Source organism: Pseudopodoces humilis, chromosome 4, assembly GCF_049639895.1.
Source record: "Pseudopodoces humilis isolate 2021_Gansu_Grassland_sample_001 chromosome 4, ASM4963989v1, whole genome shotgun sequence".
In the NCBI taxonomy this organism is placed as follows: domain Eukaryota; kingdom Metazoa; phylum Chordata; class Aves; order Passeriformes; family Paridae; genus Pseudopodoces; species Pseudopodoces humilis.
Genome location: NC_142203.1, coordinates 63,846,835 through 63,862,068, shown reverse-complemented (window position 1 = coordinate 63,862,068; position 15,234 = coordinate 63,846,835). Strand labels below are relative to the sequence as shown.

At 40.5% G+C, this 15,234-nt stretch overlaps 1 protein-coding gene across 1 annotated transcript in view; it reads right to left on the bottom strand.

The window, feature by feature from the left end:
* Positions 1-15,234, bottom strand: part of OXCT1 (3-oxoacid CoA-transferase 1) — an 85,119-nt gene that overhangs the window by 59,334 nt on the left and 10,551 nt on the right. Inside the window, exons 4-6 of the mRNA XM_005527956.3 lie at positions 9,608-9,743; positions 5,317-5,466; positions 3,496-3,602 (exon numbers count right to left, since the gene is read on the bottom strand). Of these exons, the coding sequence (XP_005528013.1) occupies positions 3,496-3,602; positions 5,317-5,466; positions 9,608-9,743 (393 nt within the window). The remainder of the gene's footprint in view (positions 1-3,495; positions 3,603-5,316; positions 5,467-9,607; positions 9,744-15,234) is intronic.

The following is a 15,234-nucleotide window of genomic DNA, read 5'->3' as shown; positions in this document are numbered from 1 at the left end:
GGAGGGGAGCCAAAGGAGGCAGACAAACCACTCTCCATGGTATTTGAAAAGTCATGGTAGTCACATGAAGTACCAGGTGATAGAAAAACGGAAAGTTGGTTCCCATCTTGAAAAATTATGTAGAGGACACCAGGAACTACTGACCTGTCAGCCTTACTTCTGTGCCTGAGAAGATCAAGGCACATACTCCTAGAAGCTGTGCTAAGTCACAGGGAGGACAGGGAGGTGATTCAGGACAGCCAGCAAAACTTCACACCGGTTAGGTAAGTCCTGTCTAACCAATATAATGGTCTTCTATGATGAAGTGACTGCATCAATGGATGGGAAATGGCCATTGATGTAATTTTCCACACTTCTGTAAAGCCTTTGACTTGGCTTTACAGCCCCACCACATCATCTGGAGAGGCATGGATTTGATTGCATAGACCGTTTGGTAGATGACAAATTGGTTCAACAGTCATATCCAGAGGTTAATGGTCAATGTCTCAGTGTCCCAGTGGACACCAGTGACAAGTGGTGTCCATCAGGGGTCTGCACTGGAATCAGTGTTATTTGGTATCTTCAATAATGACACAGATGAAGAAATCGAGCGCACCCACAGCAAATTAGCAGATGACCCCAAGCTGGGTGGTGCTGTTGACACTCCTGAAGGATGGGATGCCATCCAAAGGGACCTGGACAAGCTTGAGAAGTGGGTTCATTGGAATCTAATAAGGTTTGACAAGGCCAAGTGCTGGTGCTGCACCTTGGGACACCCCTGGTGTCAGCACAGGCTGGGCATGAACAGACCCAGAGCAGCCCTGCCCAGAAGGACCTGGGGGTGCTGTGGGTGAGAGGCTGGACATGCCCTGGCCATGGCACTCACAGCCCAGAGAGCCAAACGTGTCCTGGGCTGCATCCAGAGCCCTCTGGGCAGTAGGGGAGGGAGGGAATTCTGCCCCTCTGCTCTGCTCTGCTGAGACCCACCTGCAGCACTGCATCCAGAGCTGGGGTCCCAGCACAGGAAGGACATGGACCTGCTGGAGCCAGTCCAGAGGCTATCAAGATGATCAGAGGTCTGGATAACCTCTCCTACAAGGAAAGGCTGAAGGAATTTGAATTGTTAAGCCTGGAAAAGAGGAGGCTTCAGGATGACCAAATTACAGCTTTTCGGTACCTGAAGAGAGTATTCAACATAGATGGACTTTTAACAAGTGCACATAGTTACAAAACAAGGGAGAATGGCTTCAAATTGAAAGATGGGAGGTTTAGATTTGTTATCAGGGATAAATTCTTTACTGAGGGTGGTGAGGAACTGAAACAGTTCGCCCAGAGAAGTTGTGGATGCCCCATCCCCAGAAATGTTCAAGGCCAGGCTTGATGGAGCTCTAAGCAACCTGACCCAGTGAAGGGTGTTCCTGCCTACAGCTGGAGGCTGGAACTGGATTATATATAAGATCCCTTCCAAACCCGGCCATTTCTGGATTCTCTGACTAGCCACAGAACCAGTGGCACACTCTGATGTTGCCCCTAATGAGCAAAGCCCCAAGGGAAGTTAAGACCTTTGTTAGACAAGAGCTAACCACTGCTAAGTGGTGCAGAATAGTCCACTAAGCAAGAAGATACCTGAAATGAAAGCCACCACAACATGCTATATGGAACAAATATCTGGGGCTCAAGAAGTATAACTTTAAAAAACAAACAAACAAACAAAACAAACAGTTTTAAAAACAGATTTCTACAGAAGTTGATGCCATTCTGAATTTCAAGAAAACAGAATAGTTTGATGTATGAGCATAGGAAAAAATTAATGCCAGCCTGTGGTCCAAGTAAGTGTATTAAAGTACATCCTCTAAATTTATCAAAGCTCTTAGCTTGAAGGTGATTAACAATTTGGCAGACACTTACACCATTGCTACAGGCTTCACAGAGTCAGAGGAAACACACTATGGATAGTACCACACTGCTGTGAAAGTGTTAGCAGATGGCAAGTTTTAAGATGATCCTTTTCTCTGTTCTGTGTTATCATATAATCATGTCTCATCCAGAAACAGAATACCTCACTGCTTATCATAAGCAGATTCCTCTGAGCTAGCAATATTCTATATGGACTAGGACACCAGATGATGATTAGTTTCCATCTTCAATTAGTTACAGTTGAAGGGAGGAGTGAAGATTTTTAGGTCTTCACTATAGATGAAAGTAGTATCTGTTATCAGCTGTATTGTGTGCATGTGGGAAACATAATGAAGACTCCTGAAAAGAACAGGAAGAAGGAAAGTCATAGAGAGCAACAGGACATAAAGGAAGAGGGTAAAAGGAGAACACAACCAGTCTGTTTCTGTGGAGAATAAAAGAACTTTTGAGAGGTATCTACTATGCATCAGTAGAAAGATGCAGGATAAAAGCACAGAGAGTAGTGGCACAGGATCAAACAAAGACAAGGCAAAGGGGGAAGAGTGTTTCCTGTATTCACTATACCAGAGCCTAAGGAGAGCAGTTTAGCAGCCATCAAATTCATCTGCACACACACAGAAGAGTTCAGCTTTCAATCAGAAACCATATTGTCTTGCCAGTGGGCAAGTCAGGATGTCAAGAGTTGGCAAAACAAAAACTTATTTATTAATTTTCAAGTATTTTAATTTAGTATTAATTATGTGGATATATAAATACACACACACATACACATATATATACATAAAGAAAAGCATTACTTAGCAATACTTCATGGGGTAAAATGTATTATTTTATATACATGTTTTTTCAGCTATTTTTCCAACTCCTTATTTGTTCTAATACAAAGACAGACTCTCAATCAGCACGTGCTGAGTAAGAAGCTGTAAGTGATAACTACTACACTTACCTTTTCATCTGACAGCCATAAGACAAACAAATAAAAACCAGGCATTAAACATAAGCAAACCTCTCTCCTGCTTTAGATCAGGACAAACCAGAACACAAACAGAGCCAATCATATAAAAGATTTTCTCAGCAATGCAACATCAAACTTCTCATTGCAAAGATGTTTATATTCATATGATGCCTTCTCCTACACCACTGAGAAGAAATCAACTTTAAACACAGTTTTCTTTAGACAGAATCAGTTTTCCCATCACTAACTAGCCAGAAGACTGACATACATGTCAGTACATGAACTGGTACTTCTTGGGTTAGCCTTTAATTGCTCAATAAAAAGGAACCAAACTAACATGAAAATTGAAAGAAAATGTCACTAAATTTCTCAACAGTCATCATAACAGCTTCGGTCTGCTGTGACTCATTTTTAACTATGAATGCCTTATTTCATAGCTGTGTTTAAAGTCTCAAAAGTCATCAGAAAGAGCAATTATATTTTGGTGTTTTATAGGAGTGTAGTTTGACAGTAGGGAAAGGCAATATGAAAGAATGTGGAATCAGTAAAACATTATTTTGCTGTAACACAGCAGACAGGATTCTCCTTCTCATTCACTATCTAAATGGTAAAATAATCTTTTATCACCAGTAAACAAGTCATACCTGAAAATTATGTTTCCGGCACGATCAGCCTTCCATGCCTTCACAAGAGCAAAATCTCCTGTAATCGATTTCTCCAGAATAAAGTGACGGCCATCGAACTCCCTCACCTACAGAGAAAAGTACAAAATTGAGATTTAGGTTTCTTCCAACAGACTTCACACATAATATTTGTTTTACGGGTTAATTTTGCAGACTATCATATTTCAACTTCTTTTTGTACTCTGTTAAGTTTTAACTGAAAAACTGGATCATAATACAGGGGCATGGAAAGGCTATAAACCCCAGTTTTACCATAGTATCTCTAGAGAAATCATGAGAATACATATTCCTCCTGCTCCATCTACTGGAATTAGACATGTTTTGTCCTGCACATCTACCAGCTAACCAAAACTGAAGTGCTAAAGCAGAATTACTGAAAAAGTTCATAAGCACTGCTCACCATCAGAAATCCCAAATCCAAAATGAATTTGAGATAGACTACTCAGATCATGTCATCTAACTGGCTGAGTTTCATTTGGTTTTCCCTGCATTTATGAGCAATAATTGCAATGAATGATACTGTGCCTAAAGCCAAAATATAGAACAGGGACAGAGCTGGTCTTTTAATCCTATAGAGAGAGATGAAAGAATACCTCTCTTAACAGTGTAGAAGGTAAGAGTATACACAAAATATTACTTGGAGCTTGTTAAAATTGCTGAAAGGGGAAAGAAGTACGAGAAAAGTGTATCAGACATCAGTTTGCCAGTACCATAAAATGAGATCTGAGCCTTTATAAAATGTCACTTCCACACAAAATGGATGTGGAGAATCAAATTGATCAAATCATGCTGGTCATGTTATTCGCACCCCATAGTTATTAGACTGAGGAGAGTAAGGGAGATTTTCCCACAGATGTCAAAAGAAAAACAAATGAAAAAAATTGTTATTAAAATGATAAGCTATTTAATGAACAAAACATTCCTCCAAATGGTAAAACATCATAATGATACGTGCAGTAAAAAAATTGAGGGAATATAAAAGACAGTATCTATTTTATACATGAAAATAAAATAACCCTTGGGTTAGGGTGGAATTACCTTTACCCCAGAAATGTTCTTGAGGTGAAATTTAATGTTGTATGCAGCCTAATTGGACCACACAATATTAGCCCCACCCATTTCTTCAAGAAAAATTGTGGCACTGAGATATCTCTTCCCTTCTCCAAATTCTACATCAAATTCCAAAATGAAACCCTTGTTTCTCCCTTGAAAGCCACAGTCTATTTCTTCATGGTTTTAAAAACTGAGACTAAATTGCATTTCAAATGTTGGGAAATGCATTTCCTGAAATTTGTGTCAAGTGAGCTCTTCCCAGTTTAACATGAGAATCCCCCATTTCTTCTAAGACTGAAGCTCCATGTCCAGCTGCAGGGCTGCTTACTGCATGGGGCAGTATTTAAAGAGCACCTGCCTCACTAACAGGAGATTGTTCTTAAACAGCTCTATGCACTACAGTCACATGGAACAAAATTTTGTTTGAATACACAGCAAACCTGGTCAGAGAACGGACGAGAGAAGAGTAACTTAGCAAGGTAGGCTTTCACTTGGACCAGGTCTTGATGCCGAATCACTCCAGAACTTCTAAAAACTTCTAACACGTTACAGAGCACAGCAGTAAGCAAGTGGAAGCAAAGCTAACGTGTCTGGTACCACAGACATCCAGTTAACTGAATACAATAAGGTTAAACTTAACTCCTTCTTAAACTCCTGCTTATCTTATAAATATGTTAGAAATTAGTTTTTCAATGCTGAAGGCTTCCTAATGGCAATCAGACCTCTTACCTCTCTTGGCTGGCTGGCAATGGCAATGGTGCCATCTGTGTTGTACTTGATGGGTGCACCCCCTTCCTGCACCAGCGTCCCATAGCCAGTACTGGTGTAAAATGCTGGGATTCCTGCTCCTCCTGCTCTAATACGTTCAGCAAGTGTACCCTAAGGGAAAATACATTTAGGAAATAATCATTTGGGAACAAAAAATCAAACTTTGATGAATGACTTGCATTAACTTTACTTTATATCCTGTCATTTGTAGCTTTTCCTTCTGGACACAGTAGACACGTGTGAACATCTATTCCTTCCTCGCATTTTAGCTTCCTGTGTGAGACTAGTACTGGATATGGCAAGAAATGATTGACATACAATCATTAACTGCTCAAGATAACACTGTCATGCAACTACATGCCAAATACCAGGGGCCAGCACTTGGCTGTATCTCCTCTCTTTCACTTTGTTTTCCATCCCATTATTCTTGAGGATAGTACAGAGTTCTTTTCCTCTTTCCCACCTGGCAACATACCCTAGAAGGGTTTTCTTCTCTAACAGTCTTAAACATTGATGTTCATTCTTCAACATTCTAAGAAAAACTTCAGAACCCACTCCTAGCTGAAACAGCCAAGTATGGCAGATTGAGAAAGGAAGAGGGAGTTCAGTGATCTGGGCTACCTGTGCCAAGAATACCAAAAAGCTAACAGATCAGTTTTACAGTCTCTTTGACCACCCTGTCTGCACTCTTCTCTATGTCCAGCTATAGTACAGAATACTAACAGCAAAAATTCCTCATTCACCTAATTCTGGACTTACAGCCAAAGATGTGTGCTTGCTTTTCATTAGATTAGTGTCATTTCCTGGATTTTTTTTTTTTTTTAATATTCTCCTGGATTTAAAGCAAGACAAGAACATCATGGTCAATTATCCAGTTTAGCAGCCTCTACAATACAGCTTTTATTTTCCCCACTTATTCTGCAAGAAGCACAATGGCTTTTGGGTTGTTTTCAATGGTAGCAAGAGGCAGATGCAAACCATGCAACAATACAGAATCCTGTGCTCTAAGAAGCCTTAGCATTTCAGGATCTCACTGTGACCTCTTCCTTATTGTGCAACAGTAACACAAAAGTCTTCCATTTTGCCTAAGGTTATACCAAACTATTTTAGGAAAGACTCTTTTTCTTGACACAAATATTTGAAATCCCCACATCTCCTAGCAAGTAATTAATTCACCTTACTGTTTCCTATTATATCCTGTAGACCCATTATTTCCATGCTGGATCTGCATAGCTTATCTGTAGCCCACAGAGCCAACTACATGTCTAAGGAGCTCACAGTGAAAGTATTGAACATTACATAGGAAAAAATGCATTGTGAGATTTGTGACATTTGAAACATCAGACATGACAAGTGTCTGGCTATTTTCAGGTCTGCTGACTGGGTATAAAATGAACTTTTCCACTCATGTTCAATTCTAAGAAATGTTCTCTCACAGCATCCTCATAGGCAAGCTCAGGAAGAGTGGACTGTATGGGAGGGCAGTGAGCGGGACTGAGAACTGGCTGGACAGCTGATCCCAGAGCATTACAATGAGTGGCACAGGTTCTAGCTGGGGGCCTGTCATTAGTGGTGTCCCCCAGGGCCAGAATTGTTTAATTTATTCATCAATGGCTTGGGGGGGTCCGAGCAGACGCCCCCTCTGCACTTTCACTGATGACACAAAGCTGGGAGGAGCGGCCGATACCCCAGAGAGCTGTGCAGCCCTTCAGAGGGACCTTGACAGGCTGGAGAGATGGGCAGGGAAGAACAATCGGAAATTCAGCAAGGGAAAATCCAGGGTCCTGCACCTGAGGAGGAATGATCCCATGCACCTGTACAGGCCAGGGCCCGACCTGCTGGGAAGCAGCTTGGTGGAGAAAAACCTGGGGGTCCTGGTGGGCAACAAGCTGACCATGAGGCAACAGTGTGTCCTGCGGTGCATCAGGAAGAGCATCTTCAACAGGTCATGGGAGCTGACCTGCCTCTCTACTGAGCCCTGGTGAGGCCATGTCTGGAGTGCTGTGTCCAGTTCTGGACTCCTCAGGACAAGAGAGACATGGAACTCCTGGAGTGGGTCTTGGAGTGAAGGGTAACAAAGATACTTAAGGGACTGTAGCATCTCTCTTATGAGGAAAGGCTGAGGAAGTGGACATGTTCAGCCTTGAGAAGAAGTGACTGGGAGGGGACCTCAACAATGCCTATAAGCATCTGAAGAAGAGGTGCCAAGAGGAGGCAGCCAGGCTCTGTCCAGGGGTCCTGAGCAACAGGACAAGAGTCAACAGGCAGAAACAGATGCATGGGAAGTTCCACCTGAACAGAAGGAAGAACTTTTTTACTGTGACACTGACCACATACTGGAACAGGTTGCCCAGAGAGGTCGTGGAGTCTCCCTCACTTAAGATAACCAAGCACCATCTGGATACAATTCTGTGCTTTGTGCTCTGGGATGACCCTGCTTGAGCAAAGAGGTTGGACCAAATTACCTACTGTGAGTCCTTCCAACCTGACCCATTGTGATTCTGAGATTCAAAAGAGAGGGAGCTCCAGATTCTATTCTTAATAAAAATTTAGCACAGCTGTTTTTCCCAGAAACTTATATAAATAGCTGTTTAAAGCCCACCTCTGAAAATGCCACACACTAACATGCTGTAGGCTTTAAAGTTAGACCACCAACTTCACAGAAGTTGATCTCAATAGAACGTAACTGATACCCATGATTTTAGGATCTGATTGCATTCATGATATTTGGGTAACTTGGCAGTGCAAAATAATTAAAAATATGGTGCTACAAAGTCAATTTTTAAATTTACTCCTAACAGTATGCACAGATTAATTTTGTTAAGAGTTAATGAACAAGCCAAAAAGGGTTTTGGCTCAAAATGAAGGAAATCTCTGACTTTGATTCCTGCCCACTAGATGGCAGGCATTGCACAGGCAACATTCCCAAAACCTGTCACCAAGATAGGAACAGAGTAGCCCCTTGACTTCCCTCCTTTTATATGGTGCTACAGCACTGAGCACATTTTACGACTTTTTCTACAACCTTAAAAAAAATCTACGTATGTGTGTATATATATATATATATATGTCAGATCAATACAATCTATTATTAATTAATTAATGCCATTGAAGGAATTCACACATGTAACAGACAGTCAGTTCTTGACAGATGCATGACCCTAATATGCCAGAACCTTCCCCCAGTGTTCACAGAACTAGTGCCAGCTGGTTCCAAGGCTGAGCCCATCAGCAACAGTGGTAGTGCCTCTGGGACAGAGCATTGAAGAAGAACCTCTTGCACAGATATATATCCATCCAGAGCAGAGAGGAGTGAGAATATGTGAGAGGAACAGCTCTGCAGGCACCAAGGTGAGGTGAAGGAGGAAGGTTAGGAGGTACTCTAGGTGCCAGAGCAGAGATTCCTCTGCAGGCCGTGGCAAGACCACAGTAAGGTAGCTGTGACCCTGCAGCCCATGGTGGGCCACATGGGACCATAATAAATCCATCTGCAGCCCTTGGAGGACCCCATGCCCAAGCAGGTAAATGCCAGAAAGAAGGCTATGACCCCATGGGAAACCTGTGTTGGAGAAGGCTCCTGGCAGGACCTGTGGCCCCATGGAAAGAAGAGCCCACACTGGAGGAGGTTCGCTGGCAGGACTTGTGACCCTGCAAGGGATCCATGTAGGAACAGCCTGTTCCTGAAGACTGCACCGTGTGTAAGGGACCCATACTGCATGGCAGAAGAGCATGAGGGGTCCTCTGGAACAGGAAGAAGCTGCACAACATGTGATGAACTGACCACAACCCCCTATTCCCTCCTCCCCTTGTGCTACTAGCAGGGAGTGGGTAAATTGTGAATTAAGTTACAGCCGGGAAGAAAGGAGGGTTGGGGTGAAGTGTGAGTAGGGGAATAGAGTGTTAAGATTTGGTTTTACTTCTCTCAGCCTACTCTGATTTGATTGGTATAAACTAAATTAAGTTCCCCAAGCTAAGTCTATGGTGCCCATGATCATAACTGGTGAGTGATCTCTCCCTTTATTTATCTCAACCCATGAGTCTTTTGCTATATTTTCTCTCCCCTGTCCAGCTGAGAGGAGTTTAGAGTGAGGCTTTAGTGAGCACCTGGAGTCCAGTCACGATCAGGCCACCACAGATGGCAAGTGCCTTCTGCACACAAGCAAAACATTTGGATTGCAAAACAATTTTGTAAGAACATGTCAGCATTATTCTACTCAATATTTTAGATGAAAAGAGATCACCCCTCTCTTACCTGTGGTGTAAGCTCAACTTCAAGCTCACCAGATAAATACTGGCGTTCAAATTCAGCGTTCTCTCCAACATACGATGACACCATGCGTTTTATCTGCTTTGTCTGAAGCAGAAGACCGAGCCCAAAATTGTCAACACTGTGTAGAAAATGCCAGACAATATATTTTGATATAAATTTTGTATTATACATCAATGTATTTTGATGCAAACGAAGCACTTAATAAGCTGTAATGACTTAATAAGAAAAAATAGAGTTATCTCCTCCACACATAAGGATTTGAAGACAAAAAACAGATTCCAGCTTTTAGAGGGTAAAGCATCAAAGCTATGATTAAAATTTAAGACCTCAGTGTTCAGACCTCATCTCTTCCAAGGCCCAGAATACATCCAAAACTTCTGTTTAAAGTCATTTCACATGTTAACAATATACAGCTTGACAAGTGGTATTATTTGACATATCAGCTTATTTAAAAAGCCTTACCAAGTTAATAAAAAGTCAGACATGGCTTTGAGTGAATAAAGTCGTATTTTTGTTTACAATTCTACTCACTAGGAAAAAGAAAAATGATTGCTTAGCGGCCCAAGGAGAAAGACATTGACATTTATAATGCTAGTTCCTATATGAGGTAAGAAAATGTTTGTATTTAAATTTTCTTACTATAGTAAATAATTTAATCTCTTACTAAATAATCACCTACTCCAACAAAGGATTTCAGCACTAGAAACAAGATTTTTTTGTCTATGTCATCTGAAATTGAATGCCAGAGATGATGTATGAAACATTTTTCTTGTGCCAGTGCTTCTAAAATTCTGATATCCTCCATGATGTTTATCATGCCATATTGTGTACTATTGGATTAGGAACATTTTTCAGGAGTTCCTGCAACCAAGGTTGCTCTATAAAAAATGCTACTTCAATTCAAAGAAATATGGAAATAAACATAGATGATATTATAAAGACATGTTTATTTCACTTTTCCAGCACATTATGCAAGATTCCAGCAGACTGGTACATGTGTGTGAAGTTCCTCCACATTTATGTTGGTCTCTGTATCATATAAGCAGAGAACTCAGACCTTCCAGTCCCTCTACACAAAAGATACCATGATCCAAAATTACCTCACAAAAAATGATGTATATCTGCCATGAGTTCTCAATTCAATATGACTTAATTATCCACACAATGGCTTGACATTTCAGGATAAGAAATAGAGAAAAATATTAAAATAATCATTTAAGATATCAATTACTCAGCACTTTGTACTTAACAGACATGTGCTTACAATATATGAATCCTGTTGAAAACACCCTTCATGAAGAAGAGCTCCAAAAAAAGACCGGATTAAAAAACTTTACTATTATGCAGTATTAATTTTCAAATATAAAAGTGGTAATGCTTGCCATAGCACAGGCTGCAGTGTTGCAGGGGAAGGGAGAGGGGCTGATGGAGTAGGACCAGCACCAGCTCTTCATCTCCAACCACAATACTCCGAGAGCTGCATGGACAGACATGCAGTCCCAATGCCTTCGCAACTGCATGCATCATGAGCACTATTTTAAGGTCAGGACTATTTTAAGGGGATGGCCCACTTCAGTGCATACTCAAGCATTTTGGAAACCGGATGAGAGGAAGTGAAACAAGTTTCTCTGATCTGGTTCTCTGAATTTATTCTATGTTCTCTAGATACAAAATAATTTGATTAATTATAAAAGCTCACTCCAACTCTGACCAATTAAAAAAAAAGTTAGAAGTCTAACCGTGATACAACTTCCAAAGTGCTCTGGTGCCAAAGCCTTGGGACTAAAATGTGCGTTGCCTAGAAACAACCCATGTTTCTAACTCCTCACAAGAAAAAAACCCTCCAGTTTGAAACTAGAAGAGCTGAGAATAGAAAAGAAAGAGGAGTCTTGTGGGCAAACGAGATTACAAAAAAGAATAAAAATAAAAAAGCCATAATTTCCTATATAGATTAATTCAAAGCAGGACAATTCCTCTCACATGAAAACCATCAAACTCTGACCTCTCATATAAAAGGTAGTAAACAAATGTAAAAGACCAGCCAACATGTGATGGCAATTAAATTGGTTGGTGTACCTACAGCACTGTGTGGCAAGAGTACAGAATTTAAACAAAACTGTGCAGTGCTTTCCGGTGCAAGAACAAGGGGAAGCTTCCTGAACTGCCTGCAAGCCAGAGTTCACTATTTCTGCATATCATTCAGGTGGTTAACACTGAGTTTATCTTTACAAAACTTGGAAGTTACGAAATAGAAACAAACACTTCTGCATGAAGACAATGAAATACTGTGTGCATTTATGTAGGAAAGGGTCAGGAGCAGATTTGTAATGGTTAAAGAAATTTCTGCTTCATTTCACTAAGATCCACAATCCTTACTCCTACAGTCTCAGAAGCAGCTACTGAAGTATATTGTCCTTAGCAGGATTTTGCATATCATCCTGCAGGATTCCATATGGAAACACAGGACTCCCTGATCTACTATTGTGAGGTACTTTCTATCAAATAAAATTCAGTAGTTACGAAGAAATTAAGCAGAAAGTTGCACAAAGGTTATTCTGTCATACTCATGCCAAGTTGTTCTTCACTTCTTAAGTCACTCTTTCTTTCTCCTCTCCTCAAATGTAGCAAATTAGTTCAAAAACAAAATTTCTGTGAGGGTCTATTACTAAGCACACAGGTCATGTACATTATTTCCCTACCACAATGAGAACAGGAATTTCATATTTCCAAAGTCATGCACCAGGAGGCTCTGCCTGCCTGGTAACACAAAATTACTTCAACTCCCACATGCATTTAATCTTCATAGCAGCATCACAAAATCTTGTTGCCATTACTCATAAAGGGTTTTTTTAGATGTACAGTTATTTAAAGAAAATACACTGCCATCCATCTCTTTTGAGGATGCAGTCTGTATTCAGCTTTCCAGTTAAAATAATCCTTTTGCTTTCATATGCATCAGTTTTCATCTCCCTCCGAAAACCCTTTTAGAGCACTTCAGCCTATTTTATGTTTCCTATGTTACATGTCAGTGTACCAAGAAACACACATTTCACACAGAAAACACTATCCTCACTCCAATTTTCCCTGTCCTTTGATTTTCATGTGGCATCTTACCCCAGATTACAAATTTCAAAAGCCCTTTGGTTTATGGAAATTTCTTTCAATATAAGAGTTCTATGGCAATTTTAAGTTATTAGTTCACCCTTTCTGTATTTTGTTGCTTTCTTGATTGTGTTAAGCACAAGAGCTTTTTGGACTTTTCAGCTTTAATTATGTTTACTGTCAAAATGTTACCCATAAAATATCTGCCTTGCAGGCAACGCTCTGCTTATCAAAGAGCAATCATAAAAACAAAATAAGAACATTTACTGAGTGCATGAAAATAATACATGCAAAATGCCTATTTTGAAAGCTGGATTCAGTCCTTTAAAAATTTAAACAAAGGTAAATGCAATAAAAATGTGCTGCCCTCGATAGGAAGGAAGAAGGTGTGGTACAAGCTGACATAATTGTCATGTGTGCTGTCAAAAAAGGGAAAGTACATGTTAGTGCTAGACACTGAATGCATTCTTTTACCCTCAAAAATGTTTGGATTTCTAGAAGTTTCCCCATTCTGTATTAAGATGAAAAGTGAATCAACAGAATACATTAAACACATAAAGGAAAGGAGATCTAACTTGGCATTCATCAAGGATGTCAGTGACCCAAGTTCCCCAAACTATTGCTGCAGACAAGAAAAATTAAGGAGCTCTGATTGTCTAAAAACACATTCATTCCTGTTTTGTCCCTCTCAGACCTACAAAAACTTCCTGCCAAAAACTATGTCTGCCTTTTCTAACTAAAAAAAATTAGCCAAATATGTCTCCCAGACAGATCAAACCCACACATTTCCAGTATACTGGAAGCAGTCAAAGGCAACACATCGGTATTCCACTGTAGATTGTGTTAAACAATAATCTGCTGCTTCCAGCCCTTCTTCTTTGGTGGCTCAAACATAACACATTCTATAGCATCACAGGTAAGAAGAGATTACCTAAGTTTCCAGCATAAAAGCCTCACACATCAATAAGCCCAACACAGCCAGATGAAGCAGAAAATAGAAATTTGCGTTCTTTTGCAAAAAAAAAGGCTACTTGGAATGTCACACACTCTGGCACAAAACACACAATGCCTTATTGATGGAGGGGGTTGAGTAAAAGGAGACATCACAAGACAATTACAACCCTCCCCCCTCTCTCTCTCCCTCTCTGTCTCTCTCTCTCCCCTTTTGTAAAGAAATACTTGTTTCTTAAAAATGTGGGTGTGGTCAAAACAGACTGGCTGCCTTTACTGGATAGAAAGCAGCATCAATTAGAATGAGGGCCTCCTTCTAGATTTCTTAAAGATTCTCCAGAAGCTGATATTCCTGGGAGATTACACATGACCAAAGATCATTAGTTATGAAATATTAACATGAATACCTTGAGTTTTGGAGAACTAAAACATGTTGGCGAAGAAGCTAACATAATACACCACCTCATCTTTCTCCTGTCATAATTTGGGGACTGGAAAGATAGCAGGATAAAAAAAACATCACCCCTGAAGACTACAGATTGAGAAGGAAAATCATGCAATAAGAATCCTGGGGCAAGGCTCCACCTCAGGTGAAACTAAAGTTTCTGCAACTAGCTGTTGCAGCAGAAAAATGCACAAAAATGGTCGGTTCTATTCCTGGAAAACAGTTTATGTAAAGACACCAGTCAGCTTCTAGAGATAGACCAGGGAGTCTCTTTAGGCATTCATCAGCTCCAAGAGTTAAAATGAAGCATGAAACTTGATAACAGATGGACCTGTTCTAGAAATTTTCTTGGCAATAGGCCACTTTCCCCACTTCTAAGTGGGGAAAGGAAACAATTTCCTCTGACATTCTCCATGTAGAAGGTGAGAGGCTGATTTCATTTCCAACATCAGCTTTTCAATCTTCAAAAGGGTTTGCTCCAAGTTACATGCAATTATGCCTTCTGATAGATCCACAATTCTTAAGGAAGTCAAGATATGCTTCCCAACTAAGAGGAATCATTACTTGTGTGGCATTTCTTAGTAGCAGAGACTTAAGCTTTCAGGTTCACAGGGGTGACTATGGCAGGAAACTTTACCAGCATGAAAGTTATGTAGATAGAGGTACCACCTGAGTTCTTAGGGACACACATTCTAAGGTCCACAAAAATAAACTATAATCCTGGCAGCACCAGAGAGATCCCTAACAGCCTTTGTGCAGAAAATGAGTAAATGCCTACTAGATGGTGTTTGCTGGAAGACACTGAAGAAGAGTGCAAGCACACCCAGGGCAAAATTAATCAAGACAATCAATCATATAACAGTTCTTTATAACTCATCTTCCCCAGTCTTACAGCTGGCTCATAACAATGAGACTATGTCCCACAATATCTTCCCCATGTGTTACACTGTAAGGTTACTAAAGAGCCAGCTCAGATGATACTGTCTTTCTCCTTCTCTGTCCCTCACTTCCAGAAGGGTACTAAGAATAAAAAGATGAGGAATAGGAGTTAACTAAAAGAGAGAGAAAAACACATTCAGCTCACAGAAAGGTAAGATATTCAGAGGTTTAA